The 26737-nt window shown below is 39.8% G+C and overlaps 1 protein-coding gene across 3 annotated transcripts; it reads right to left on the reverse strand.

Moving 5' to 3' along the window:
• Positions 1–385: 385 nt before the first annotated feature.
• Positions 386–26125, reverse strand: LOC110369951 (probable chitinase 10). 3 transcript variants are annotated; one of them, XM_064036172.1, is made up of 52 exons: positions 25970–26124; positions 25762–25824; positions 22319–22464; positions 22127–22229; positions 21971–22044; positions 21802–21848; positions 21517–21723; positions 21099–21299; positions 20904–21009; positions 20630–20810; positions 20313–20498; positions 20060–20179; positions 19852–19975; positions 19594–19771; positions 19419–19518; positions 19263–19338; positions 18990–19178; positions 18642–18904; positions 18338–18559; positions 18053–18254; positions 17832–17938; positions 17321–17540; positions 16903–17121; positions 16427–16600; positions 11001–11159; positions 9920–10099; positions 9701–9787; positions 9431–9619; positions 9042–9199; positions 8506–8740; positions 8073–8188; positions 7721–7985; positions 7442–7618; positions 7155–7366; positions 6677–6955; positions 6352–6570; positions 6066–6265; positions 5655–5981; positions 5419–5552; positions 5038–5249; positions 4812–4947; positions 4547–4689; positions 4275–4460; positions 3755–4046; positions 3436–3626; positions 3220–3354; positions 3008–3141; positions 2797–2930; positions 2504–2715; positions 2136–2414; positions 1663–1845; positions 386–1168 (listed from the first exon to the last, which is right to left on the reverse strand). In XM_064036172.1, exons 2-52 carry the CDS (start codon positions 25783–25785, stop codon positions 923–925), a joined length of 8889 nt encoding a protein of 2962 aa, XP_063892242.1. In that variant the 5' UTR covers positions 25786–25824; positions 25970–26124; the 3' UTR covers positions 386–922. The 3 variants fall into 3 exon arrangements, with proteins under 3 accessions (XP_063892242.1, XP_063892241.1, XP_063892240.1); XM_064036171.1 differs by having other exon boundaries at positions 21802–21851; XM_064036170.1 differs by having other exon boundaries at positions 18990–19338; positions 21802–21851; positions 25970–26125.
• Positions 26126–26737: the final 612 nt, after the last annotated feature.

The raw sequence follows: 26737 nt of genomic DNA on the forward strand, positions 1-26737 counted from the left end.
AGGGTCTATTTCCGCCGCCCCATATACAAACCTTACAAATAATTATTTTCCATATTTGTTGTAAATTCTGCCAAGGGGACCTATATTTTTTACTTCTTTTTTTTTCTATCTTCTGAAATCTGCCGCCCCTAGGCCGCGGCCTATACGGCCTATTCATAAATCCAGGACTGGTTATCTCCCCTCTTATTTTCAGTTTAATCATCTAATTTCCAGTATAAGGTTGTTTGCGAAAATCTACTAAATTCCTATAACCATGTATCACCAATGATTACAATGAATGTGGAAGTAGAATTTTGTTCTGGACACTCTCAATTAAGTGTTATAGTCATGGGTAAAAGGCAGAGGGTGGGGTGGTAGGATTTAGAATAGGATAGTGAAAGATCAATTTCAAATACTTATATTTTATTTTTTTATCGCTCAGTCATGAATCGTAGTATTATTTAATCTATTCGTAGTAAGGAGTATACAGTTTTGGTAACTACGCGACACTAATGCGTATTCAACGAGGTACATACTGTTTTTTCTAAAAGTTTATTGATAATTAATTGGCCAGGGATCTTTGTACACTAATTTTAAGGTAAGACATACATAATAACAATTCCTTGCACTCTTACTTAATCGTATTACGAATAAATCGTTTAATTGCCCTGATGGTCAAGTAAAAATCAAGGAATTAAAAAGATCAGTTGCTGTACTCAACTGCGTAAGCGATAGGCCTACGGCACAAAAATATCACAATATCTTAACATCACCGGTCTAGAGCTAGAGCGGTCGAGTAAATACGTTAATTTTAACTAAATTAAGTCTTATGCAAATAAGCACCCACGGAACAGTCTCATGATCAATCGGTTCTTTTTACAAAAAAGTCACCGATCTTAGTAATGATGGTTGTGGGTGAGTGTGATTGATGGTAGTTAGTGGTTCAGGCGGCGGGGCACATGTCGAGCGGCAGGTCGGGCTCGGTGAGTGCGCGGCGCAGGGCGCTGAGCAGGGCGCAGGGCCCCCGCGCGTCCAGGTCCAGCGCCCACAGCGCGGCGCCGCGGGCCCCCGCGTGCCGGGCCGCCGCGCTGGCACGACCCACGTCCAACGGGCTGAGGTACGACGCCCACTGCTTGCCGAGCACGCTGTATGTACCCTCAGAAGTCCGTGTTGCTAAATCGTCTGCCACCTGTCATCAATTAATCATTGTTTAAACACTTTTAAATTGATTTCGACAAATTCTGCGTGCATCGTGTAATGTGGCGCAAATCTTGGTGGGATTGCGTGCAAGACAAGAAAATTCTATGTCAAGGGAATGGGAACTTTAGCTTGCTATCCAACTTTGAAACATTTTTGACTGAAATACATTTTGATCATTTACGTCTGTGCTATCGAAACTTATCGAATGCGGTTTCACGGTCTACAGCACCAGAACCCACGTCTTCATGCAATATCACTTTACATGAGATATTGTGAAGTGAGTTGCTATCATTCTTATCTGCATGTGCGCTGTGGCGCGACGGTTTGCTATGAATACTTATCTTTCCTATACTTTTTCCGGTGGCCTTGAACGTAACGTTTCAAGAGAGAAGCAAATGAGTAAAGAAGTTAGATTTTTTTGCACCAATCTCATTCTCACATGGGTATGTAAGCAAATTGTTCCCTTCTTCAGTTTGTACTAACCTCGTAGTAGGCCAAGAAGCCAGGCACGCGAGTGTAGGGCCCGGGCTCGCCTGGGCCGGTGACGGGCGCACCGAGTGCGGCGCTGGTGGCGCTGCGCAGGCTGTACGAACGCGCGTACGCCGGCAGGCCCAGGACTACCTGACGTGGTGGCATGATGCTCGTCCAGTATGTGAGGGAAGAATTCTGCAAGAAAAGACCGATTTGTTATTCAATGTCGTAATGCAGTACCTAAGTATGCAAAATTACCTACTGTATTTTGTGTTCAGATGTATCAGTGTGAGTAGAAAATTAAGGAATTTATATTAAGGTCCTCCCTTATTATAGGGAGTGTTCGCTACATAACTTTGTCAATGAGAAGGGATTGCCGAGCTAGCTGCTTTTAGAAACAATTAGGTACTACTCACACAAACTGATAGACAGCCACTTGTTTCATGTAACGGCAATATAAAAATTTATGTTTCAGGATCACTTACCATACTACTGACTCCTTTAGTGGAACTTGATTCAAGTGGTACCAAATGCGCAGTCTTTCCAGTAGAGAACGCGTAATAGTCATTAGCTGCTATCGACACCCAATCTAACTCTGACGCTAGTATGTGAGGCTTGTATGCTGATTGAGCAATTTCTGGTGAAGCCGCCACCATGGCTGACAGCTCCAGACCTTGAGGACGTATAGTCCGTGATAACTCTAAAAGGAGTTTGGCAAAGTTGTCCCTTTCTTTGTAGTCGACTGTAGCATTTGTGCAAGGAGTCTGTAATAAAATAATAGAGTTAGTGACCTGTTATTATAGTAGTAGCAATGAGTTATAGAAATACTGTTAACGTTGAACGATAAGCTTACTTGTTTACATCCCGGATATTGCCAAGCAATCTGAACACCGTCAAAGTGCCATCTTTGCAAGAATTTCAGCACTGAATCCACAAAGGTCTTTCTGTTTTGTGGACTTGATACCATTTTGTTCCATTTTCTACCTTCAGAGTCTTTGAGGCCTCCAGCGCCAATAATCACTTTTACTCCTGTTTGGCGCAATTGAGTCAACTTGCCGTAGAAATCTGGATGAAAAACATTATGTAAATCTGTTTTTAGAACCTAAACAAGACATGTATTGTTTGAACCTTTGTAGAATTACATACCATTTTCCAAATCTAACTCTTTGTTTCCAGGTACCAAATTAAAGGTATTGCCATCCAGATAAGCCCATGCGTAGATGATGTGTGTGCAGGCGGTTGGGTCTACTTGCTCCGGTCCGAAACTTCCCTTGCCAGGCCTGAGGTAGAAACATGATTAATAATTTAGCGGTGACCTTAACGAGTTATCTTCAATCTATATTTTTAGTGAAATTACCTGTAGAAAGCCCAATTGGTGAAGTAGCATCCAACAATAGGTTTGTCGTCTTGGATCTCTTCGGGTTCAATTCCCGTTAGTCGCAACGCAGCCTTTGTTTTGCAATGAGCCTTTTCTGGCCAGTCGCAGTGGTTCTATTGATTGAAGAACACATTGATTAATTTGTGAAAATTAACTCCGTTGTATGTTGTATGAATATTTTCTAAATATACCTTATTCCAGTGTAGAGGTGAAGGGCACTCCAGTTCCATCCATTGACCGTTGAGACACAAGTAATATTTGCTGCACTTATTTTCGTCAGCCTTGAAAACGTTTCCAGTGCAAGAGGTTCCTGCAAGACTTGGGCCCTGGAGAACGAAGGTAAGATTATTATAACTGTCATTTTGAAGCTTAAACTGGTCAGATTCAGTTGTGTAAAGAAAACTTACATTGTTATCGGTGTCTAAATCTGTGCCTGTAATGGTGTCGGTGTCGGTGTCAGTGTCGATATTGGTATCAGTGTCAACTTCTTCAACTGGTGATACGACTGGGATGTCGTCTGGTTCAACAACTTCAGATTCAGGTGTCACGATTGGCACGACTGACACGTCTGTATCTACTTCTGCATTATCGGGTTGTACTGTTAAGGAAAAACATATTAACACATTTAACAGGATTTTGGATCATTAAAATAATGATTTCAATGGTCAACGGACAATGGACCATAATAAAAATCCAAATTGAGCGTCAATCATGTTAGAGACTTACGTTCTTCTAGCGAACATCTCGGCGGCGCCTCAAGGCCACGCAGCACATGATTAATGGTAGCCAGAAGCGGTGACTTTCCACAGCCGCAGTTTCTGCCACTGAAGTCATCAAGGTCCAGAGACCATGCCATGCTGCCTCCAAGTCCCATAGAACGGACATATTCCGCTTTGTGACGCACCATGAAGTCATCATCGAACGAAACCCATTGGTCTTCAAAGCTGGCGTAAGGACCCATGCGGCCCCCCGGGTCACGAGTCACCTTCCAGCCGCTCACTCTAATGCGGTCACAAATCTGGAAAATATTGGTACATGTTTTATGTAGTAAGTTAAATAGCTGTTGATTGTGTTAACAATGTTGCAGTTAATAATGCTGATGATTACCTACGCTGGCTAGTCTACAGTCATTGGTAAGTAAATACATTCACAATACGATTTCACCTATTTAGATTCTATTATGTGAATAATGTACTCATTTGAGTTTACATGTAGCATTAAGTATGTGTAAAATATAAAAACTTACTTCATAGAAGGACAAGAAGCCTCTAGCTCTGGTCTCATCGCCAGCCTCTCCGCCCGCGTAGGCAGGTGCTCCGAGGCCGGAGCCAGCGTTCTCTTCCAGAGAAAATGATTGACCGTAGAAAGGAACACCCAAAATAAGTTTCTCAGGCGACGCTCCCTTGTTAATCCAGTAGTGTACGGTGAAGTTCTGGAAGGACAAAAATGGTTCATATTGATTTGAAAGTCTTAAATTATCAGGTCTTTTTTTACTTAATTAGAGTATTTTTTACTAACCGTATTCAAAGTTTTGTCATCATCTCCTTCGCTAGCGTACATTGGTGATACGTGTCCGGTCTTCTTGTCCCATTGACCATGGTAATCGTATGACATTAGTGAAATCCAGTCCAGATTCTTAGACAGCGTGGCAACATCGTAGCCTATGAAAAAAATATGGGTATAGGTACTTGGCGAGCAATTTACAAATACATGAAGATATTTGCATGTCCTACTATCATATCTACTTTAAATATGTGTAATGTATGTAGTTTAGGTTACTTACCAGCGTCAATAACTCGTTTACTGCCGGAGACGGCTGCTGAAAGGGATAAGCCACGAGGCTTGAAGGCAGCTCGGAGTTCCTTGACGAGACTTGCAAAACCCTGCTTGTCGGAGCTTGGGCCTTTCTCGCAATTTACCTAGAACATTGGTATACGTCATAAATTATCCTGCTTTTTCTATCCGTTGCCGCGTTGGTGATAAAACATGTGAATATTCGTCACACTCACTTGCCAGCACTTAGGGTATTCCCAGTCGAGGTCTAATCCATCGAATTCGTATTGTTCAATGAAATCGATAGCGTGGATAACGAACTTTCTTCGTGCTGCAACACTGTTCACCATTCGTGAATACTTGTCACTTGCCGAGTCATCCCATCCACCCAATCCAAGGACTACTTTAACACCCTTTTCTTTAAGTGCCACTACCTTTTCGTAGAATTCTAAAAATGGAATAAAAATATTCATGACATTGTCTTGAAAAATCGGTAAGAATGCAATGCTTAAAGACGTTTCATATTTCTGTTTTTTTTTTTTCTACTTCATTCTTTTTGTGTTCTACCAATAAAAAGCTCAAAGTAAAGGTGTAGGTAGTTTCAATGAGTAACTTACTGTTTTCGACATCCAACCAGATGTCATGTGGTTTGATCACGAGTCGCTTAGTGTCGAGGACAGCAAAAGCGTACACAATATGGGTGCAAAGCGATGGATCAATGTCGCTTGGTGTGAACTTTCCGGGACCCGGTCTGGAAACATAAATGTTTTATGAATACAAAGTAAATAAGAAAGGAGTTATTTGAAGAATTCAAACTCTGTATTTAAAGTACGTAATTGTCTGCACTAATTACCTGTACCAAGCCCAATTAGTGTAGTAGCAGACGACCTTGTAACGGTCTTCCAGAGCAGTACTGATGGTAGTGACGGGTTTTTTAGTAGTGGTGACAACTGGTTGTACTTGAGTGGTCAACTGCGTCGGTCTTGGCGTTGGTCTCTGTGTCGGTCTCTGCGTCGGTTTGGCGATAGGCTTTACTTGAATGTCATCCTCATCAGATCCTTCATCTATTTCATTAGGAGGCTCGATAATTTGGTCAGATAATATTGTTTCTTCTTCAACATTAGGATCCAGTAAACCGTTCTTGATTGCGTTCACTAGTGGATGCTTTCCTTGACCACATCTAGAAAACAATTTATTATAAATATTTTCAATATCTTTTACATTTAAATAAAACATATAATCGGAGTTTCTGAAGGATATTTACCTATTTCTGAAATCGTCAAGATCAAGAGCCCAGACCATACCACCGCCGAGGTCGAGGGATTTAATGAAGTTGACTTTCTTCTTTATAATTTCAACGTCGTCGAACGAAACCCACTGGTTGCCCTTGTAGGCGTAAGGACCCATACGCTGCTGAGGATCCTTAACAACCTTCCATCCATTGTATCTGATGCGGTCGCAAATCTAAGGATAAGAAAGCAAAAACAAATTAATTGTATGGTACTGATGGATTTCATGCTTTCGCAGAATATTATCCTTTTTGTCCATACCTCATAATAAGACAAGAAGCCTTTAGCCCTAGTATATTCGCCGGCTTCGCCTCCCGCTGAAGCTGGGGCGTTCAAGCCAGTAGCCTCATTGTATGCACTGAGATATTGTGGCGAATCATTGCCTTCGCCCAAAGTGAACGTTTGACCGTACATCGGCATACCCATGACAAGTTTATTCGCTGGTGCTCCCTTGGCCATCCAGTAATGGATTGTGTAGTTCTGAAATAAAACAAAATCAAATAGTTAAAGATAAAAAACATTTTTTGTCTCTTTATCACGAATGATAGCGCGAATGAAATATTTGGAATACATTGATGATTCTTACCGCATTGAAGTAAGTAGTGCCATCCTCAGGGTGATAGTACAAAGGTGCAACATGTCCAGTTCTCTTGTCCCATTGTCCGTGGTAGTCATACGTCATGACGGCGATCCAGTCGAGATGGCGAGCCAGTACGGGTACATCGTAACCAGCGTCTATAACCTTCTTGTTAGGAGATACGGCCGCAGAAAGAAGCAGACCTTTAGGCTTGAACACAGCTGATAGTTCAAGTACTAGATCAGCGAAACCTTCTTTGTCGGAATCTGGGCCCTTTGAGCAATCAACCTGAAATATAACAATATCTAATTTATTGCAGCATTGAGTTATTTTTCTGAGACCTTGATTACATTAAATTGCCCACGAATGAGAATAAGGCTTGCATGCTTTGTGATTATTGAAACAATTCTGTCTAATGATAATACTTAGATGATTTAAGTAGTAGTTTTGAAATCGGTGAAGGTACTTGTTAGATAAATATTCTCACCTGCCAACACTTGGGGTATTCCCAGTCGAGGTCTAATCCATCGAAACCGTATTTCTCGAGGAATTGCACTACGTGTGTGACAAATCGGGCGCGAGCTGCCGGGTCATTGACCAACTTGGAGTACTTGTCACCTGCTGAGTCATTCCAACCGCCAATAGCTAGAGACACCTTGATACCGTAACGTTTGTATGCCACAACCTTTTCATAGAAACCTGAAAGAAATCAAACATTAGCAACACAATTCTAACAGATCTGAGTACTATTTTTGTTCTGTTAATGAAACTCACCATTGTCATAATCCGACCAAGAGTCATGGGCCATAATAAGACCATCATCGCCGAGAACAGCAAATCCATACACGATATGCGTGCAAAGACTTGGGTCGATATCCTCTGGACTATACTTGCCGATCCCGGGGCGGTACCATGACCAATTGGTGTAGTAACACACCAGTTTATAACGAGCTGAAAAATAATTGACGTCAATGTATTGTGCGTAGAAAAAGAACATTTTGTGCAGTTAAATTACTTTATTTATAAGTCTTTGGTATTGTCAACAAAACCTACAGTTTAGGAGAGCTGGTTTGGAGCTAATGTCGGGTTGTGTTCCGCTTGACGGTAAAGCCATTGGTTTCACTGGTGTGGGCTGAGGATGCTCATGTATGTGCTCATGGATATGTTCATGTTCCGGCACTACGACTGCAATATCATCCGCTTCAAGAGGTTGGGGAGTAGTTGTCGATGTAGTAGTAGTAGTGGTGGTGGTGGTGGTAGGCGGACTTGATTTGCGTTTACACTTAGCATTCTTAGGCCAGTCGCAAATTTGTTTCTCCTGTAAATAATAAATTATTTGTTACACCCAAGTACTTATAAACTTAAAATAACCTTTAGGTACATAGTAGACATGTGTCAAAATTACCTGATTCCAATGTAAACCAGCACTGCAGGCAAACTCTTGGAATGTGCCAAACAAGCAGTGCAAGTAACGCGTGCAGTCTGACGGCAACGGAGCGTATGCACCACTCTCACAGTATTCTGTAGAATTAAAGGATGACGAATAATTTTATAAGAAATGCTTAATTATTTAAAGGAGAAAATATGAAGACAACGTTTCCCAGCTACGGGTATGTGTAATAAGAACAGGTAAAGTAAGGTCTGGATGGCTGGAGAAGGATAGGTAAAGGAAAATGGATAGATTGTCTGAAAGACGACATGACTTAAAAGAGAGTGAATGTTAGTGACGTGTGACATTAGAAACAGAAGCAAAAAATATATTGCGGTGTCTCGAAATAAATAAAGAACAGGACATGAAGAAGAAAGTAGAAGAGAAGAATCTTTTTCGTTTTACTTACTAGGAGGTGCTTCATTGAGCTGCTGCATGACAGTAGACTGTGAACTCGAGTCCGTGTCATGAGAGTCGCTCTGCCTCTTGTCGGAACAAGATGATGCGGAAGGGAAGTCGCACTGGGAGCGGTCAGGCCGCCACACGAGGCCGGGGGCGCAGCTCTGAGCGATGAGCACTCCGTTCACGCACACGTAGAACTTCTCACATTTTGGATGAGCGTGGTACGTGCCTGTGGTGCAACCCTTTAAAAAGAGATTATGACGTGAAGCTGATAAGTGTGGAAGAAATCAAAGGTAGTATACTATATACGTATGTATATATAATATATGTTACGGGAGAAGGGAAACATTTAAAGGTACAGCATTCCAAGAAGAAGCAACTAACGATAAGGTTATGCATTGCACAAAATATAAAACATTTTGAATTTCGAGAAATTACTGATATTGATGAGATATTTCAGATAAGTGAACAAAGTAAATTGACTAGTGCACAAGACTGTCTTACACAAAGATAATTTTTTTGATTACATTTAAAAAATCTTACCTTTCCAGGCACTTGAGCTTCATCAGCGAGAGGTTTCTTAGTGGTTGTAGGCCGAGTGGGTCTGGGTGTGATGGGACGTCTGGTGGTCGTGGTGGTAGTAGTAGTTGTAGTGGTAGTGGTGGTCGTCGGTGGCAGCGGTGACTTGGATGGTTTGCCCACTGTTTGAAAGAGGGTACATAATTAATTTTTGGTGTAAAAGTATGTGGGTGAAATTAAAATATAACTATACTCTATATTTTTATATGTTTCAATATTAAAAAAAAAAACTTTTTCATATACATATGCATGTAATTGTAATTCATTATGTTCAACAAGCGACGCGATTGTTTTACGTGAAACGTATTAAAAGCGTCAACTGTTTCAATAGATCATTAATAGTGTCTCTTTACCTTCACACATAGCGAATTCGACCCAATCACATCTTCGGGTCCTCCTATCCCAGTGGAGGCCAGGTGGACACAGTTGCTTGCGCCAGCGGCCGCCAACACACAACAAGTACGAGTCGCAAGTCTGGGCGGGCGCATGCATATCGTTGCCACCGCATGCTCCGTCTTCAGTTGGTGACCCAGATGCTGGAGCTGATAAAATAAATGAGTAAATAAACCTATTTTTTTAGAATTGTTAGAAAGATTAAGGAGCTTATAAAAAAAATTAAGTACCTTTCGTTGTCGTTGTTGTTGTGGTGGTTGTAGTTGGAGGTTTGCTTGGTCGAGTTGGCTTTGGAGCTGCTGTCGTTGATTTTGGCACTATCACAAAAATTATTAGTTATTAGGTAATAATACATCGTAGTACAAGCAAAGATCATAGCTGCAGTGCCCATCAGGGTCCATAACTCTGACAACAATTTTATATTTCAACGAACATGAATATCTTCTTACCTTCGCATTTAGCGTATTTAGGCCAATCACAATGCTTCTGGCTGTTGCTCCAGTGCAAGCCAGGAGCGCAGTGCTGCATGTGCCAGACGCTGCCGTCGCAATGGAGGTAGGCGTTACAATCACCAGGGACTGGGTTGTATTGTTCACCAACACATGGCTTCCCGTCTGAGGGGCTTGAGTCTGTGGATATAGAAAATTGTAAGTAAACCCTTGCTTTTTTATTTTTTTGGGACTACTAGAAACATAGGCATTTTTTTTTCAATTTTAGTAGAAGCAGCATTTAAATAAAACTACTTTTACGGATTTTATCGCGGTTATATTATATTATTTAATCCCGACGTTTCGGATCCTTTACAGCATCCATGGTCACGGGCAGACTAAGGTGTTGGTCGTCTTGATATATTAGTTACAAACAGCTACCCTACATTTTGTTAATTATTATTGACAATCCGATTCACGCAAAACGAGCTAACTGTATCCTTAGGTCGAGCAGTTGTAGGCTTGGATTTTGATTTAATAGTTTCTATGATGGGATTCCAAGCAGGTGGTATGACCCAGCCATCTTCTCTATTGAAATTTGGATGTTTTTTAATTTCAATAGCCTCGCGAATCATCCTAGGTAGGAATCGGTTTTCTTTTGCAAGGACTTGTGGTTTATCAAATCTGATGTAATGCTGGGCCTTGTCTAGTGTGTGTTCACAAACTGCTGACTGTCTGGAACGGCGGTGTTTGACATCGGCGATGTGTTCTTTTACGCGGGTCCCTATGCTTCTTTTAGTTTGGCCTATGTAAGAGAGACCACAATCACATTCAAGCTTGTATACACCCGCATCTTGTAGAGGTATGTGACACTTGACAGGTGGTAAGAATTGACTAATCTTCTTCAGCGGCTTGAAGTAGGTTTTGATTGAAGCTCAATGTCTAATATTCGCGTAAGTGTCAGAAATCAAGAAGCAGCATTATTTGTTTTTCTATGCGTCTTGTTTCCTTCAATTAATTTCAAGAGTGACTCCTCCAATATTTGGCATTTTGCAACTTTTCATTGGAATGGGTTGACTTATGATGATTGACAGATATTTACCAGATTGAGCTGGCGTTGTGGTAGGTTTCATAGTAGGACGCCTCGTTGTAGTGGTAGTAGTAGTAGTAGTTGTAGTGGTGGTAGTAGGCCTAGGCGGAGGACGCGACGCTATTGGTTGCAGTGTCGTTGTCGCTGTACTCGCGGCGCTGCTTGCGGTTTCTGAAAGATTTATTACATTAAGTAATCAAGCCACTCAGGCAGTCATTACACAGCCTAAGTACTTAATTAATGGCAAGTTTTACTATTTACCCTCAATAATTAAATAAAACCGGCCAAGTGCGAGTCGGGCTCGTGCACCGAGGGTTCCGTACAAATCCTGTATAGATAAAAAGTGAGACTCGCTCAAACCGTTCAGTTTAGAACAATCATAGTTATAGTAATTTCGTGAGAGTCAAAATAGTTGATATTTTTTATCTATACATATAATAAATCTGTAGAAAAGTAATTTTTGTACATTGAAGAAATTGACAAAAAAAATAGCCAGCATGTTAAAGGATAACTAACAGAACCCATTTCCATCATTTTTGTCATTTTTGTCTGTTTGTCTGTTTGTCTGTTTGTCTGTTTATCTGTTTATCTGTTTGTTCGTTCGGGATTCACGTAAAATCTACGAATTCAATGCAGAAAATGCTTATATACAAACATTCTGCGTAACTTGGGGTATTACTTAGTTTTTGTTTCATCGAAATCGATTCACTCTATCAAAAGATATGATTAATTTTGTGAATTCAAGATGTAAAATATTACGACACGTAATCTGTTTGTCAAAACTGTACATTTGAATGTTGTACTTATATTAGCTGATCGACCTATTATTAACCTTTACACAGAAAATCACACCTTCATAAGTAACTTCGGAAGAAAAAAAAATATGAAAATTTTGTTTAGCCAAGGTTAAAGTAGCTCCATCTGTGGTAATCTGTGTTAAATAAAATACATAAAATTTGTCAAAGGAGCGAGGTGGTAAATGACAATAAATTACCACACATTCTTTATAGAGGATTATTATTTCAACAGATGGAGTTGTGTATTTTCCGTAATTCACCATATTTTAACACGTAGTGTAATTTTTCGATAGACATTTCAATAGTGTTTGTCAGTTTGCCGTGCCACATCAAAATCCAATTATAATTATTACCTTGATGAAAGGAAAATTAATAGTTCTCAGCCAAATTTAAAACGGTGCCATCTAAATTATTTTTTGAACATTATGTCAAAAATGATGACTTTAGTATAACAATTAATTATCATTTAAAGTTACAGATGGAGTTCATATCAGGATGTTTTCATAAACATAGTTTAGCTTATCTTCCACTGTGGTGGCCTTAAAACAAATTACTTTGAGTGAGTAGTATTAAGTAGACCTTAATTATTTTTTCTGATGCAAAATATGTAAACTTAATCCTAGAAGAAAGGAGGATCTGTCTCTCGCAAGCGCTGCTAAGCGTGAGGTAGGTATGTAATGTAGGATTCTGTAGCTTTAAGAACAAGCCCAGATACAAAGTGCAGATAAGAAATGGGAGCTTTCTCGATTTAATACCATACACACGTAAAATGCTTTATGAGTCTGAAAACGTACAAATTGCGCGTCGCATACCAGAGACATGCTTACTTTCAACTTCTGATCGCAAATACACTGGTCACGATTACGAACAGTCTCAGTAAGACCCGAGCCAAGTCTAAAAAAACACCTTTTATATAAAACTACGTTTGATGTCATTCAATCACAAAGACAGAATTGTTTTCTGTTGCAAATCCTATCCACCTGTATCCTATCCTAATCCAGCATGCATTGCAGGTGTGCATTACACAAAAACCAATGGTATCCTATTCGAGAAGTCAAAAGAGTCGACCTGCCAACGTCAGCTTCTGCGCTAAGCAAGTGTTCTTAATAGTACCATCAGAATTACATTCATCGTTGAATGAGGTGAATAAATTTTCAGAAACCACAATAACAGTAGGAGCCAAAGCGTATTATCGCTTCATAGAGCTCTGATTGGCCCCAGGTGACCAAGTTAGGTCTGATTTGTTCGTTCATCAGATCTTTGAAAGTGTTTCGGTGGATACTTACTGTCGTCCTGTGTGACACAAAATATGGTATATAAACGTCCTCCGCAAGAGCGAAATTTTCCCGGTGTGCGGTAGTGACGCACAGTATACAACACTTATGTTTCTTTCGATTTGCTGGCTCCACCAAGAAATGACAAATTGCAAGCGTACATTTTGAAAATCTTGGCAAAGCTGCAGGTTTCAAGTACGAACACATGAAGTGGACTCTCACAGATACGTACATTTTGTCTATTCGTGAACTAATGCAAACATTTCGGTGGAGTCCCGGCTTAGGCCTCCCCCACATTAGGCGCGATCCTCGGGCGTGTGAGTAGCGCGGGCGCCGCGCGTGCGTCGCGTTTTGCTGCCCTGCGGCATTTACCTACAGCGCGCTCGCGGCGCGCACGCGCTGCTCTCCTTGACGTTTAACTGCTAAGGCGTTTAGCGGGCGGCGGGGATAGCGGGCGAAGGGGTAAGAACGCAACTCGAGCGCCGCGTGCTCGCCGCGAGCGCGTCGCTTGCACTCTTCACACATGCCGCAGGGCAGCAAAACGCGACGTTCGTGCAGCGTGCTCGCGACGCCCGCGCTACTCACAAGCCCGAGGATCGCGCACGCCTAATGTGGGGTCAGCCTTACCATAGTGAGTAAGTGCACAGAAAATCCCCGTCATACAAGTGTTTCTCCCCAGTAGTGAAACTATCCTACCCTATGCGCCTGCTGATGATGATGACTCATTTTATCATCCATCCAGCTATTCCCCAACTATGTTGGTATTGCCTTCCAGTCACCGAATCTGTTTGAGTACCAATATTTTGCTTGGAGCGACTACCTATCTACCTATCTTCAGTCCAGTCTCACTACACAAGACGATATCCATGGTGAAACTGACAGACTTTCTGGCTTCTGATTAGTCGCAGCAGCTGCAGAAAATGTACAAATGACAGCTTTGTCAGACTCAAAGCATATAGACATAGATTATAACTGTTTCCTGTGAAAATTACTTACGCACCATACGTAATAATTTTCCAAATTGGCTGACTAGATCCAGAGATATTCACAACGTCACAAACTTTACTTCTTTTGTTTAGATAAATGGTCACATCCACAACACAACCTTGATCAATGAATCTATGCGACTGCTAAGTGCTAATCCTAATTATACTGTCACGTGAAAGAATGCACCTACGGGATAAGTAGTATTTTGACTATTCTATATTGCCTACGCAGACGAAGTTGCGGGCAACAGCTAGTTTTATAATATAACTAAAATAGTAGGCCATGTATGACGTTTCTTTGAATATAAATATTTTATTAAAATTCCATGAAGACGAATGTCATTTAAAAAATATAAAAGACAAGCAGTTTCAGAGGATTGTACAGTTTGCAATGCTAGTTATTATTGCTAAAGACTTTTCACACAGAACCAGGATCCAGGATCCAAGACCAGGTTCTGATGAGGATCTGGAAACCTGAGAAATCGAGGGCAACTCTTGAATATTGTAGGCACGCACCAAGTCAAAACCAGACATGTGAGTGTATTTTTGAGGGTACTGGTAAACAGTGAAGGTTTGGAGCTGATTTGATTATGGAGACCACAGAAAGTCGAGGGAACTCCTGAGCGATATGTTGCAACTCTCACGTGTTTGGGCTTATTTTATTCGTATTGACGAGAACTTTTCACAAAAGTTAAAAATAAATACTTTTTCAACAAAAAAAAAACAACTTCTAAAAACAACAAGAAAACTGTTAACGTACCTAAAACATACTGTTGAGGAGATCTCTCGACTTTCTCACGTCTCCATCATCAGGTAAGCTCTAAACCTTCACTGTTTGATAGTATCATCAGACATACATCTGAGAATAAAGTTTTAATCCTATGCATGCCTACAATTTCTGATAGTTGCCCTCGATTTCTAAGGATTTCCATCATCAGATCCTGACCTGATGACAATGGAAATAAACGGTGAGTATACTCTTTCACTACAAAGAAATTATTTCTCAAATCAAACTTGGTCGTTTAAATTCCCCATTGAAATGAGGAAAATATTTGATGTTTAAACCTGATTTTCTCTAGATTCCCATGGTTCACATTGATACGACTAATGCCATAGTAAATCAGAGCCATTATACTGTGTTATGTCATTATACTGTGCTATATTTCGTTCGTGTCCGCCGTGGGTATGGTTTCCATACTAAGGTGCCCAATGACCTTTGAATGATTTAGAATTTTTCACAGTTTAGAGGCAATTAGATTTAAGAAGTGTTTGATATTAATTTCAACTTTAATATCTCTACGCGTTCATGTGAAAAAGGGTAGGTAGGAAGTTTATAAAATTATAAAAAAAATATTTTATATCATGTAAGCAAAAATAATATTTTAATATTTCATGTAACTTCAAATTTATCATTTTCGCAATTTTTCCTTTATCTGTACTATATAACGTTGCTTCGTGCCGAATTTCAAGATTCTGAGTTCATGGGAAGTACCTTGTAGGTTTTGATTCCCTAGCGTGTGACGGAAATTCGTCTAAGGTGTCGGTATAACTGCTATATCTTTTGATCGCATTAACTTAGAAGTTTGATTTTTTCACTGCTTAAAGGGACAATAGACCTAGATATTTGGTAAAAATTTCAATTTGATACCTTTATTCGTTCGTGAGAAATAAGGTAATAAGTTTAATTTTATTAAAATATTTTTATTATATTATATGACTAAAAAAATGTGATTTTCGCAATTTTTCCTATATTTGCATTATATGACAATGCTTCATGCTAAATTTCAAGATTCTGAGTTTACGGGAAGTATCCTGTAGGTTTTGATTCCTTTGTGAGTGTCGAAAATTTGTTGAAAATATCGACATAATCGGCTGTAACTTTTGATTGGCTTGGCTTAGAAGTTTGATATTTTCGCAGCTTAAAGGGACAATAGACCTGAGTATTTCATGTGAATTTCAGCTTGGCACGTCCACGCGTTCTTGAGATAAAGGGTCTTGACAGACAGACAGACAGACAGACAGACAGACAGACAGACAGACAGACAACAAAGTGATCCTATAAGGGTTCCGTTTTTTCCTTTTGAGGTCCGGAACCCTAAAAAATACAAATAAAGTCGATATGGTAAGCAAGAATGTTACTTGCGAGATGACGGCAGAAAGGAGAGCTTGGATTTCCAATGAGACAACATGCTGCGCTGAACCCAAATATAATTGGGATAAGGGCAGGAGGATGAAGACGATGAATTTAAAAAATGCAACCATGCAGGGGTTAAACGGATTTTTGTTCTTATAATATAGTGGAGAACAGCTAGTCAGAGTTAATAGCTACCCTCTGGAAGTCGTTAGAAGTTTCCCTAAAAATGAAAGTCCTAACAACATACCAGTGCACTTAGCAAAGCTAGGCCAATCACATCTGTTGACAGCGGCCGCCCAGTGCAGGCCGGGGGCGCAGCGGTGCTTGCGCCACGCGCCGCCCTCGCACTGCAGGTAGCCCTCGCAGTCGCCTGATGCTGCGTGGTACTCGCCTGCGTTGCAGGATGATCCTTCTAGGGTACCTGGCATGAAACATCATTAGATTATATGTTCAATAGATATTTTATGCTCCAAGAACAGGTATTATAAAAGTTGTTGGAGCATTCTTGGTCTCCCATTTGGTATTTAAAGATATATCTCTTTTAATTGTTTACTCAAACTTTCGGCTAAAATAATTCTTCAGATTCGAAGAGTTGCCATTTACTAAGTGTTGCATCACTACATACCGCAAAGAAAATGTATCTGCAGATGCAGTAACTACCCGTACCTTTTAACGACACGGACTAATTAATTAGCATGTTAATTAATTGGCATGTTAACGTACCAGAATCAGCAGGAGGCTTTTTAGTGGTAGTAGGACGCTTAGTGGTAGTGGTAGGACGTTTCGTAGTAGTAGTAGAAGTGGTGGTAGTCATAGGAGTGGTAGCTGCGGGCCACCAAGTCTGTTGGGTGCTCGGAGTTGTGCTGGATGGGTTCCAACCCGGCCAAGTGGTGGACGTTTGCTCATGGTGGTGGTGATCGTGGCTGCCACCGCCGAGAGATCCTAGAAGACGGAAGTTAGTAAGTATAACGTGGTTTTTGTCTTGATATGTTAACCGTGGTTTTGCCCGCATTTCAAAGTAACTACCATCAGCAGTTATAATACTGCAGTTTCATCAAAATTAATATTTGTGCGTGAAGGGTATACTAAACATCCATCCAAGTTTTTACATGAATAATATTATTATGTGTGTCGAACTCACCATCAGACTCAACAGTGGTAGTAGTAGGCGGTGAAGGCGTAACAGGTTCAGGTGGTCTCTCGCAAGCAGCTGTCGGTGGCGAAGGTACACTTCTGCCGAGAGCACGACCAGCTGCACGAAGCAGGGGAGATGGTTCCGCACAGCAACGGTTGCTGAAGTCGTCCAAATCTATGGCCCATGCGGTAACACCGCCCATACCTTGCCGTAAGGCCCATTCAACCTACACAAGGAAACCAGAATAAGTATGCTATGCTTTTTTATAGGTGTGTGTGAAAAGGAAAAGAATCCGATATTACGTTCCAATAAATTGCAATTTGTTATGATGACTAAACGGGAGCTAACACTTAAGTGATGTGTCATACCAAGTTATTTTGAACCAATAAAAAAGGTGACCTTAATTGAGTTCAAATTGCGGTTTGGATTTTAATTGAATAGCATTAAGTGCGTAACCATTGAAATGCAACGGTTAGTTTGTGGAAGCAATAAAAAATGTGTTTGTTGTACAACAAACCTTTTCAGTGATAGACTTGGGGTCATCGTATCCCACCCACTGATTGTCGGAGTAGGTGTAAGGCCCAGCATTTTCCTGTCTAGCCGTCTTCCATCTCAAGTTCTTTACTAAATATAAGAAGAAAAACATCAAAATATTATTAAACATCTCCTGAATGGTTTGGTATTCAATAAATTAAACAAAACACAGTCGTGAAGTTTAATAAACGGTGTGCTACTAACCTCGGTAGCATATTTCATAATAAGCTAACATTCCGGGTTGTTTGGTAAACTCTCCGGGTTCACCAGGGCCGTCAGCAGGTGACCCGGGTCCCTTCGCTCCACTCATGCTCGCCAGTCTGTATGACTGACCGTAGAAGGACAATCCAAGGAGAAGTTTCTTGGGATCTGCACCACCACTTATTAAGGCTTTGACAGCATATTCCTGGAAAACGCATTTGGTTTTAAGATTATTTTCTTCTAGAGAATACTGTAATTCCTGACGATAAAATTCTCAAAAACACTTACAATGGAATAATAGGCCAGTGCATCTCTTTGTGACGGGACTAGTGGTGTGTGATGTCCAGTAGACCTCTCCCATCCACCATGGTAATCATATGTCATGGTGCTGAGGAAATCAGCTGCCTTCGAAAGGACTGGTAGGTCGTATGCTGATTCGATCACTTCTTTGTATCCAGAAATAGCAACACCAAGTTCCATATTAGCTCCATGTAAAGCTTTAGATAATTCCTACAAAAGAAAGTATAGATGTCATTTCTATAATTATGTAAAATCTGACACACGTACTTATAAGGACGGAAATATTATTTACCTGGACGAATTTAGCGAAGTTAGCTTTATCAGAAACAGCACCCTTTTTGCAGTTACTCTGCCAACACACTGGGTAGTTCCAGTCCAAATGTAGACCCTTGAAATTATGCATGCGCAAGAATGGTATCAACTTTTCAATAAACTTGCTGCGGTTTGCCTCTGATGATACCAGCCTGGAGTATTTGTCACCAGCAGAGTCTGTCCAGCCTCCCAAACCAAGGATAACTTTGACGTCTCTTAATGATGTGACTCTTTCATAAAGATCTGGAGAAAAAGATAAAATTTGGTTACGAGACCTTTACAAGAGATATAAGAATTCTTCAACCTTATATGCCTTCACTTTACTTACTGTTGGTGACATCAGCCCATGGGTCGAACTCCTTAGCAATGAGCTCGTCAGGGGATAGTGAGGCATAAGCATATACCACGTGGGTACAAAGTCGGGTGTCAACATTCTCTGGTACAAACTTCCCGTCACCACGACGGTAGAAGGCCCAACTTGTCATGTAGCAGACCACAAGCTTGTCACTTTGTTTACCTGAAAATAAAATAAATGAGTTTAAATGAATATGATTTATTTCTATTTGGTTGAAACAGAAATTGTAATAGCAGTTTATCTTACTTTTCTTGCTATCCATTTCGGCAATCAAACGCTCTGGGTCTTTACTTGCTATCATGTCTTTCATAGGTTCATTCCACTGTAAAAAATACATAAATATTTAACATTTTTAACTTTTTGCACCTAGTTAATTCTCCAATCAAGAGGAATAGCGCTCACCTCGAAATCGTTTTCATATGCTTGTGATAGGAAACGTGCTGCATCTTCAACACTAATTCGGAGACTCTGTCCCGGCATACATTTTGCAACGTCTTGGTGCCTGGTGAAATTAGATTAGTTAGAAAGGTTGCTTTATTTTTTTTGCTATTTTATTTCTTTGATATAATGTTAGTACCCGCAGAATCCGGTGGAAGGATCGTAGAGTCGTTCATCTTCGCAAGACATTCTGTAACTGATGCCTCCGGTACAGAAGTGGAAGTGAGCACAGGAGTCTTCGTCCGATGCTAAGTATGCATTCTCAGATTCACAAGATCCTATCTTCAATGAAGACTGATCTGTTGTTGTTTTCTCACCTGCACATAAGATAAAATAAGTAAATGATATATTCATTTCATATAATCTTTTATTTATTCCAGAATCTGAGAGTTGTTACCGTTTAATGTAGTAGAAATGGCGCTCAGCATTGGGAAAGGTTGACCGCAAAGTCCTCTGAAGTCATCCATATCAATGGACCACGCTGCAGCCCCCGCTAAGCCCGTAGTTACTATAAACTTCATCTGTTTGGCAACAATACACATATTAGTATCATGACTAGGTATAAGAAATTAATTTGATTAGCTAGCTACATTCAGGACAAGTACCTTTTCCAAAACTGTAGTTGGATTGTCGTATGTAATCCACTGGTTGTCGAACACAGCGAATGTGTTCCCTGCCTCATCAGTACCAGTTGGTCCTTTGCCTTCACGTTCAGCCATGCAGATCTGTAATGCCAAAACATTGTAAATATCCTGTCTTTCTGAGAATAACCGGTTATATCCAGGATTTTTCTTCAGATGGAAATGTGACCCTGTGATGTGATATATAAAGATATGTTGAGGAGAATGGAATACTTACTTCGAAGAAAGCAAGAAGTCCTTTAGTCTGTGTATAGGCTCCTTCATCACCCCACCCACTGACAGCAGCACCGGGCGAGGGAAGTGTTGACGGTGCAAGAGTGTAAGTTCGGCCAAAGAATGGAACTCCCAGGACCAACTTTTCAGCATTCATACCGTTACGCAGGATGAACTTCACCATGAATTCCTGCGAAGACAAAAAATAAGTTTTTAATATACAAGCACGTATATTCTGTCGTTTATCTGGTGTTGAGATTTTGTGGTCTTACACATAAGTAAGCTTCGTTCAAAATCAGTAATGTCTTAGGTTTTACTTACAATGTTATCATATCGCTGGTCCCTGGCCGCCGCACCAGGGTCTCTATGCAGTGCGCTGTGCTGCAAAGCCCTGGATGGAGCTTCCTCACGCTTGCCGTGCGTCATGTCCCATGCCTGTAATACTGTGTAGTCGGTTGCTCCGCTCACTGCACTCAGATCGTACCCGTCTTCTATCTGGTACCTGTTTTGTTTTTACAACAATTTTAATTAATTAACAGGACTTAACACATAAAAATATATGAATAGGTCCTCGTGCTGGGATATGTGATCTTACCTAAATGGAGGAAGAACAGTCGAAAGTAGGAATCCATATGACGAAAACTTTTCCCGGAGTTCGTAAAGTAGTGCCGTCAGCAGATCCTTTTCCTTCTCGTCTTCACCTAAAAGATATGTAATAACATTATTTCATGAATGGTCATCTTTTAAAATTTAAAGGGCAAATATATGTGGTCTTTGTCTACCAACGTACCTGGATAAACCCAATGAAGGTCCAAACCGTCGAAATCATGATCCCTCATGAAGTTGACTGCGCTCTCTATGAACATGCTTCGTCTAACTGGTTCCTGTACCATTTCGCTGAACAACCGATCGGTACCTTCACCTCCGACACTGATCATCACTTTCAAACCTTGTAGGCGACGTTTTAGACCAGTAGCTATGCGATAACCGCCTGAAAATAAAAAGTTATTTAATATTTTCTTCTTTCATAAGTTAAGTTATTTTTGGACAGTTATTTTGCCTTTTTGAGTACCGCAGTTTCTCTATTTATTTCTAAAGGAATATGAAGAGAAAACTGCCGGTAATGCTGCTCAGAAAGGGCCGTACCATAAGTGAATCTGTACTTAACAAAACAGCAATGACTAAGAGCAATTAAAAACTTTCTTTACCTTTAACGACATCGTAGTCCTCATTGTTAGGAATAACAGAGTATGTATGGGGGTGCATAGTAGCGAACGCGTAGTGTAAATGTGTGCAGGAATTTGGCACAAGGCCGGCTGTGAACGCCAGCGGCGGTGCCCTGTAGGCCGCCCAAGATTCCATGTAGCACACCACCAAGCGACGCGCCGTGGGACCCGCCACTGTCTGCTGCATCGCTGGAAAACCACACTAATGTGAACACACATGCAGCGAATACTAATACTTATGAAATTATTCACGGAATCACCAGTTACCTTGTAAGTTAGCATTTCCTAGCTGCAGTCTCTCATCGTTGCGGGTGCTGCTGCCAGGAAAATACATTTGATTAAGATAAACATTATTATAAGTTAAGCATGACAACTTAGATATCCTTGGTTCTAATCTAGGTACTTTTATAATGGATATTATTTTGAATCCGCTTACTTATTAAGATGATTAGCAGCGCCGTAATATTTCAATCCAGCTAAACCATCGTCATATGAAAGGATTTCAGCATCCTGAGAACAAGGCAAAAACAAAATACATAATATATCTGACTATAGGAATTGTTATTTCATTTATTGGTAATGATTAAGTTACCTCTACAATTTTGAATGATGATCCGGGTTCCATCAGTGAGATCGGCCGTTTTTCTACAGCGTCACGAAGGGGCAGTCTTTCATCTCCCTCATCACGAACACTCCTACGATACAAATACATTGATACAATGCTGCAAACTAACTGTGTGTTCGATAAGACATCATTTAAAAAGTATTTCTTATTATATTGTACCTTAACGGTATGCTTTCAACGGAGGCACGTATCGGTGCAGCAATTGGATCGTGCTGTGGAATCGTTTCGACGGCATTTCTGGCGAACGTGAAGCCCGCTCGAGGAGACGCAAAAGCGTATGCGCATAGCGCTAACGCTAAAGCGCACTGCAATAAACACATTCATTACATTTAAAGTAAAATATAAAACAAAAGAGATCAAAGGTTTTGCGAATTAAATTCACTGAAGGATTGGGTTATGGGTATACTTGTAAACCAATAAATAAGGGTTAGGTGTTGTGTTTAGTCCGTCTTTCCTTAATTTTTATTCTCGACAAGAGACAATATCGTATCAGCGTATCGTGTTTCGCATTTAATTCATGGAATACTTAGATGGCATTGGAGGCTGTCGACCTTTATGATAAAAAACTTTGATGTCACCCATAACAATGCCAAGAGATGCCAATTATTGGACGACATTTAAATTAAAGCTTATAGGTACAATAGTACCGTTAAAGTGTAGCGATGTAAAAAGTCTTAACAAAAAGTTAACTCTAACAATGTCTTTGTGGTTTGCGAATCAATTGATCAAGTACAAAGGAACTATTAGTAGAGATTGAATGGTTTTTCTGTGTGCGGCGCCCAAACTGAAAATGTATGGAGTGTAGGCGGAAGGTCAGTGACCTTTCTATCATATATCGCACTGTGACTTTGCGTAATTTACATAACTTGACAGACTCGAGAATTAAGATCAACACTTGAGACAGGTTCACGAAAGTTTGTATATTTATTCACATTTATTGTGATGACGATGTCAACGGCCGCAACTTGTTTAGATGAGCTTTCTTGGTATTTCTGCCTAAAGTATCGTGTTTAACATAAAAATCATGATTGGGTAAGGGTAATTTATTATCTACATGTGTTCTGCCAGAGGCAAAAAAGCATTTCCTTTTTATATCTTTTATCAACATGATTGTAAATTGTCTCAAGTTTTTTCTTTTGACGCTTCGACCGAATTAAGTTGAGTGTAAAACTGTGCTAACTAAAGCTTAAACATTTTAAAGGTTTTAAATAATGTCAAGAATTTACCAATGAATAGCAGATGGATCCACGTGAAGGACCTTGAGGAAGTTTAGTTTCCTAAAGGAAACTTCTTCGAAAAACGCAACGAAAAAAGCTTTCTGAAGAAAGCTCGACGAAGAACATAATAACGTTGCGTTTTTAGCATTTTTATAAGAGTCATGACGTTGTCGCTTGAAAGAATATATTCAATTCAGGTTACCTATTTTACATAAACAGCGGTAATTCTTTAAATCCTGCTTGACAAGTATATTTTTTATACAACAGGTAGGTAAATGTTGAGCACCGGAATAGATGATTATCTAATACTTTTGTGATGTATTTCGGGTAATCGATCTAATAAATAACTAATAAACGATTTCTGGTACGTTGACTCGAGTCGTTCGGAAAACAACACAATTTGCATACAGGCATCAGAGGCAGGTAGCGGCTCGGCTACCCGCGGGGTCATCGTCATCATCCCAACCAGTCCAAGGTGTTTTCGCGTGACATTTCGCCGGCGATTAGGACTCGGCCTCTTATATTTTTAATATTTTTGGACTCGATATATTGTGCTAACGCATGATTGTAAATCGAACCAGCCGCATTATTGTCCAAATCCACAGCTCATTAACTTTATGGTCAAGATATGTGCATTCAATTTGCATTTATGTTCCGATCTCTTGCAAACGTCCCCGATAAATTAGGTTGATAAGATTTCCTATCAAAGAGTATTTATTATGAGTTGGTGTTTTATCTTATTAAAATAAATCAGGTTGCTTCTCTCCCAAAGTTTGTTTACAAAAAATATGTATTCTTGTAGGAAACTAGAGTGATACGACTTGACATTGCGTTGATATGAAGGCCGAGGGAGCGACGCACGCGCCTGCGTCCCCGTGCGTGCATTGCATACATACCCAAGTATATAAAATAGTGAGGGCCATATTAATGGCAATATTTAACTTTAAAGTACCTACCAGTAGCACGTGAAGACTTGCTCGTTATTTACATTTTCACTAAATGCGTAAATAAAGCAATCAACCAGGTATTTCCACTGCAGGATTCATTGTAAATATTTTTCTTATAATTAACAAAGGATGTTTTCGTAACTGATTTAATAATTAAGCTATTTACAGTAATAGCTTTGGACTAGGCAATTTACATTCAGTATCCCGAAAATACTTACATGATGTTCCTACCCCTTATTTACGATGATCAAGGCTAATTTCCCTCGCTTTGCGTGCGTAAGTATAAAAAATGACAGTGTTAAAGCATTTGATGTCTCCAATATCACTTGAAATCGTAAGTGCCATCCATAAAAACAATGGTCAATTAGTACTTATGATTCACGACGAGGATATAAAACATGCACATCGATGGTTCTTCAAACTTTACATGAAATTAGTCATTGCTGTTAGAACGCTTTTAAACCACAGTTAGCCGAGCTTTGTCAATAACAGGCGTTTGTTATTTGCTAAGTTTGTTCTCGTGTATATGTGGTACTTGAGTCTAGGTAATGTTGTTTTGATGATATTTCAAGTGTATTTGCCTATGTACCGCTATCTCTTCTCAAAAGATTCTCAAACTAATAATAATCACTTGACAAAACATCAATACATTGGTTGTGTATAAGTGAAGCCGGCCTCGTTAAAACTGTTTTGTTTTTTTTTTTTGTAAAATATTTTTGTACGGTATTTATTTTTATGCATAGGTATGGGAATATGATTAAAATAAAACTGTGAAGAGTTTCTCCATTTGAATAAAGGTAAAAACCGACGCCAATTAAAATGATTGGAAAATTATTCGCGGCAAAGGACAGAGATGAACCGGTTTTACGCTAAGTGCAGTCCCAGTTTATCCTGATCCCGGTTTAGTGACCTTGGTCCCGAACACGTGTGTCCTACTGCCTCATATCATGCAGGTGATTGCAACTTTCTCATATGTCTTTATATATAACTGGGCATTCATGTCGCGCATATACAATGAGCCAAAGAGACACTTATTTACCGACGCAAATTTTGGGACAGTATTTAAATGATGTACGTAGAACAGTTAGGTATTACACGCTTAGCATCTGGATTTTTGAAACTAATCCACAATACAGTATCTACCGATTTTATTTTTGTGTCAACATTAGAGTTCATTAAACTTAATCTGTAAAGAATAATTGCTTATCCCATTAACTTTAATTCTGTATCATTATGATCACTAGCCACCGATGCCTTAATTTTTTATCATAATCATGTTAATATGTATTTAGCTAGCCATTCGTAGAAAATAAATTTAAATATTGACTTATTATTAAGCAATGTGTGAAATGTAATGTACCTACTGGTTACTCTAGGTTCACTGCACACTTTCAAAGAAATCACGTAAAAGAAAAATAATTATTATATTAGCACTTACCCATAGTGTGAAGTTGTGCCCCATGACGGGGAGGTTTCAGTAGTAGCTACTTTGAACTTATATCTGGAAACAAAAAAATAACTAAATGTAACGTCTTTTGTTATGGTATATCTATTGATTATCTGTGTATAATACACTTAATTGGCATTTTTTTTACACAATATTGTGAAAATTCTGTAAATAGTTCACATATGGAGTAATCACCTACCTAGGTAATGAGATCTTGTATAAAAACAATAGGGGAATAATAAATCCGCTACCCCTTGTATTTTGAAGCTGCGCGTGCGTCGCGGGTCTGGTGCGACTGAGCGGGCTGCGCGCGCGTCACCTAGTGTTAAATACCCCGATGTCATCGAGCCGAGCTTCGCGTCGCACCCACGTTTGTGCACAACAATCACACATCTTTGGAGACATGTCTTACAACTACTGTAGAGGAACATGAGATCGAGAACGATAGATTGGTCAGTCATTACAAAGCTCCTGATAAGGTGACAGATAACCATCATCAGTATGAACAATCTATATTTTCAAGTCTACAATATCTGTTAATTTCAAAGTTAGCCGACAATTTATCAAAAAATCATTTGACGGCATTTTGACTAAGTAATGCTTTTAAAAATAAATAAGTACTTACATAAAATCCTGTTTAAAAGACTAACCTAACAGGTTGATTATTATTCACAACCGATATCATGGTTTGTTCGTGTTCAAACGAAAAATTGTGGTTACCCTAAGAGAATACAAAATGTATTATTTTACACTACCGGTTCCTACATGAGCTTTATTTATACCCTAACAAATTTTAAAAGCTCTTTATTAATAGAACCACCTGACTGTCAACGCCTTTACCAGCTTTATTACATCTTTTATCATTCGCATCCTTACAGAATGCGACAGGTAGGACAATGAATTTAACTGAAAAGTATTTATAGGCAATAAATATACTTACGCATATTGTAATAAAGTTGCAAAGGAG

Source organism: Helicoverpa armigera, chromosome 9 (genome assembly GCF_030705265.1).
Source record: "Helicoverpa armigera isolate CAAS_96S chromosome 9, ASM3070526v1, whole genome shotgun sequence".
Classification (NCBI taxonomy): domain Eukaryota; kingdom Metazoa; phylum Arthropoda; class Insecta; order Lepidoptera; family Noctuidae; genus Helicoverpa; species Helicoverpa armigera.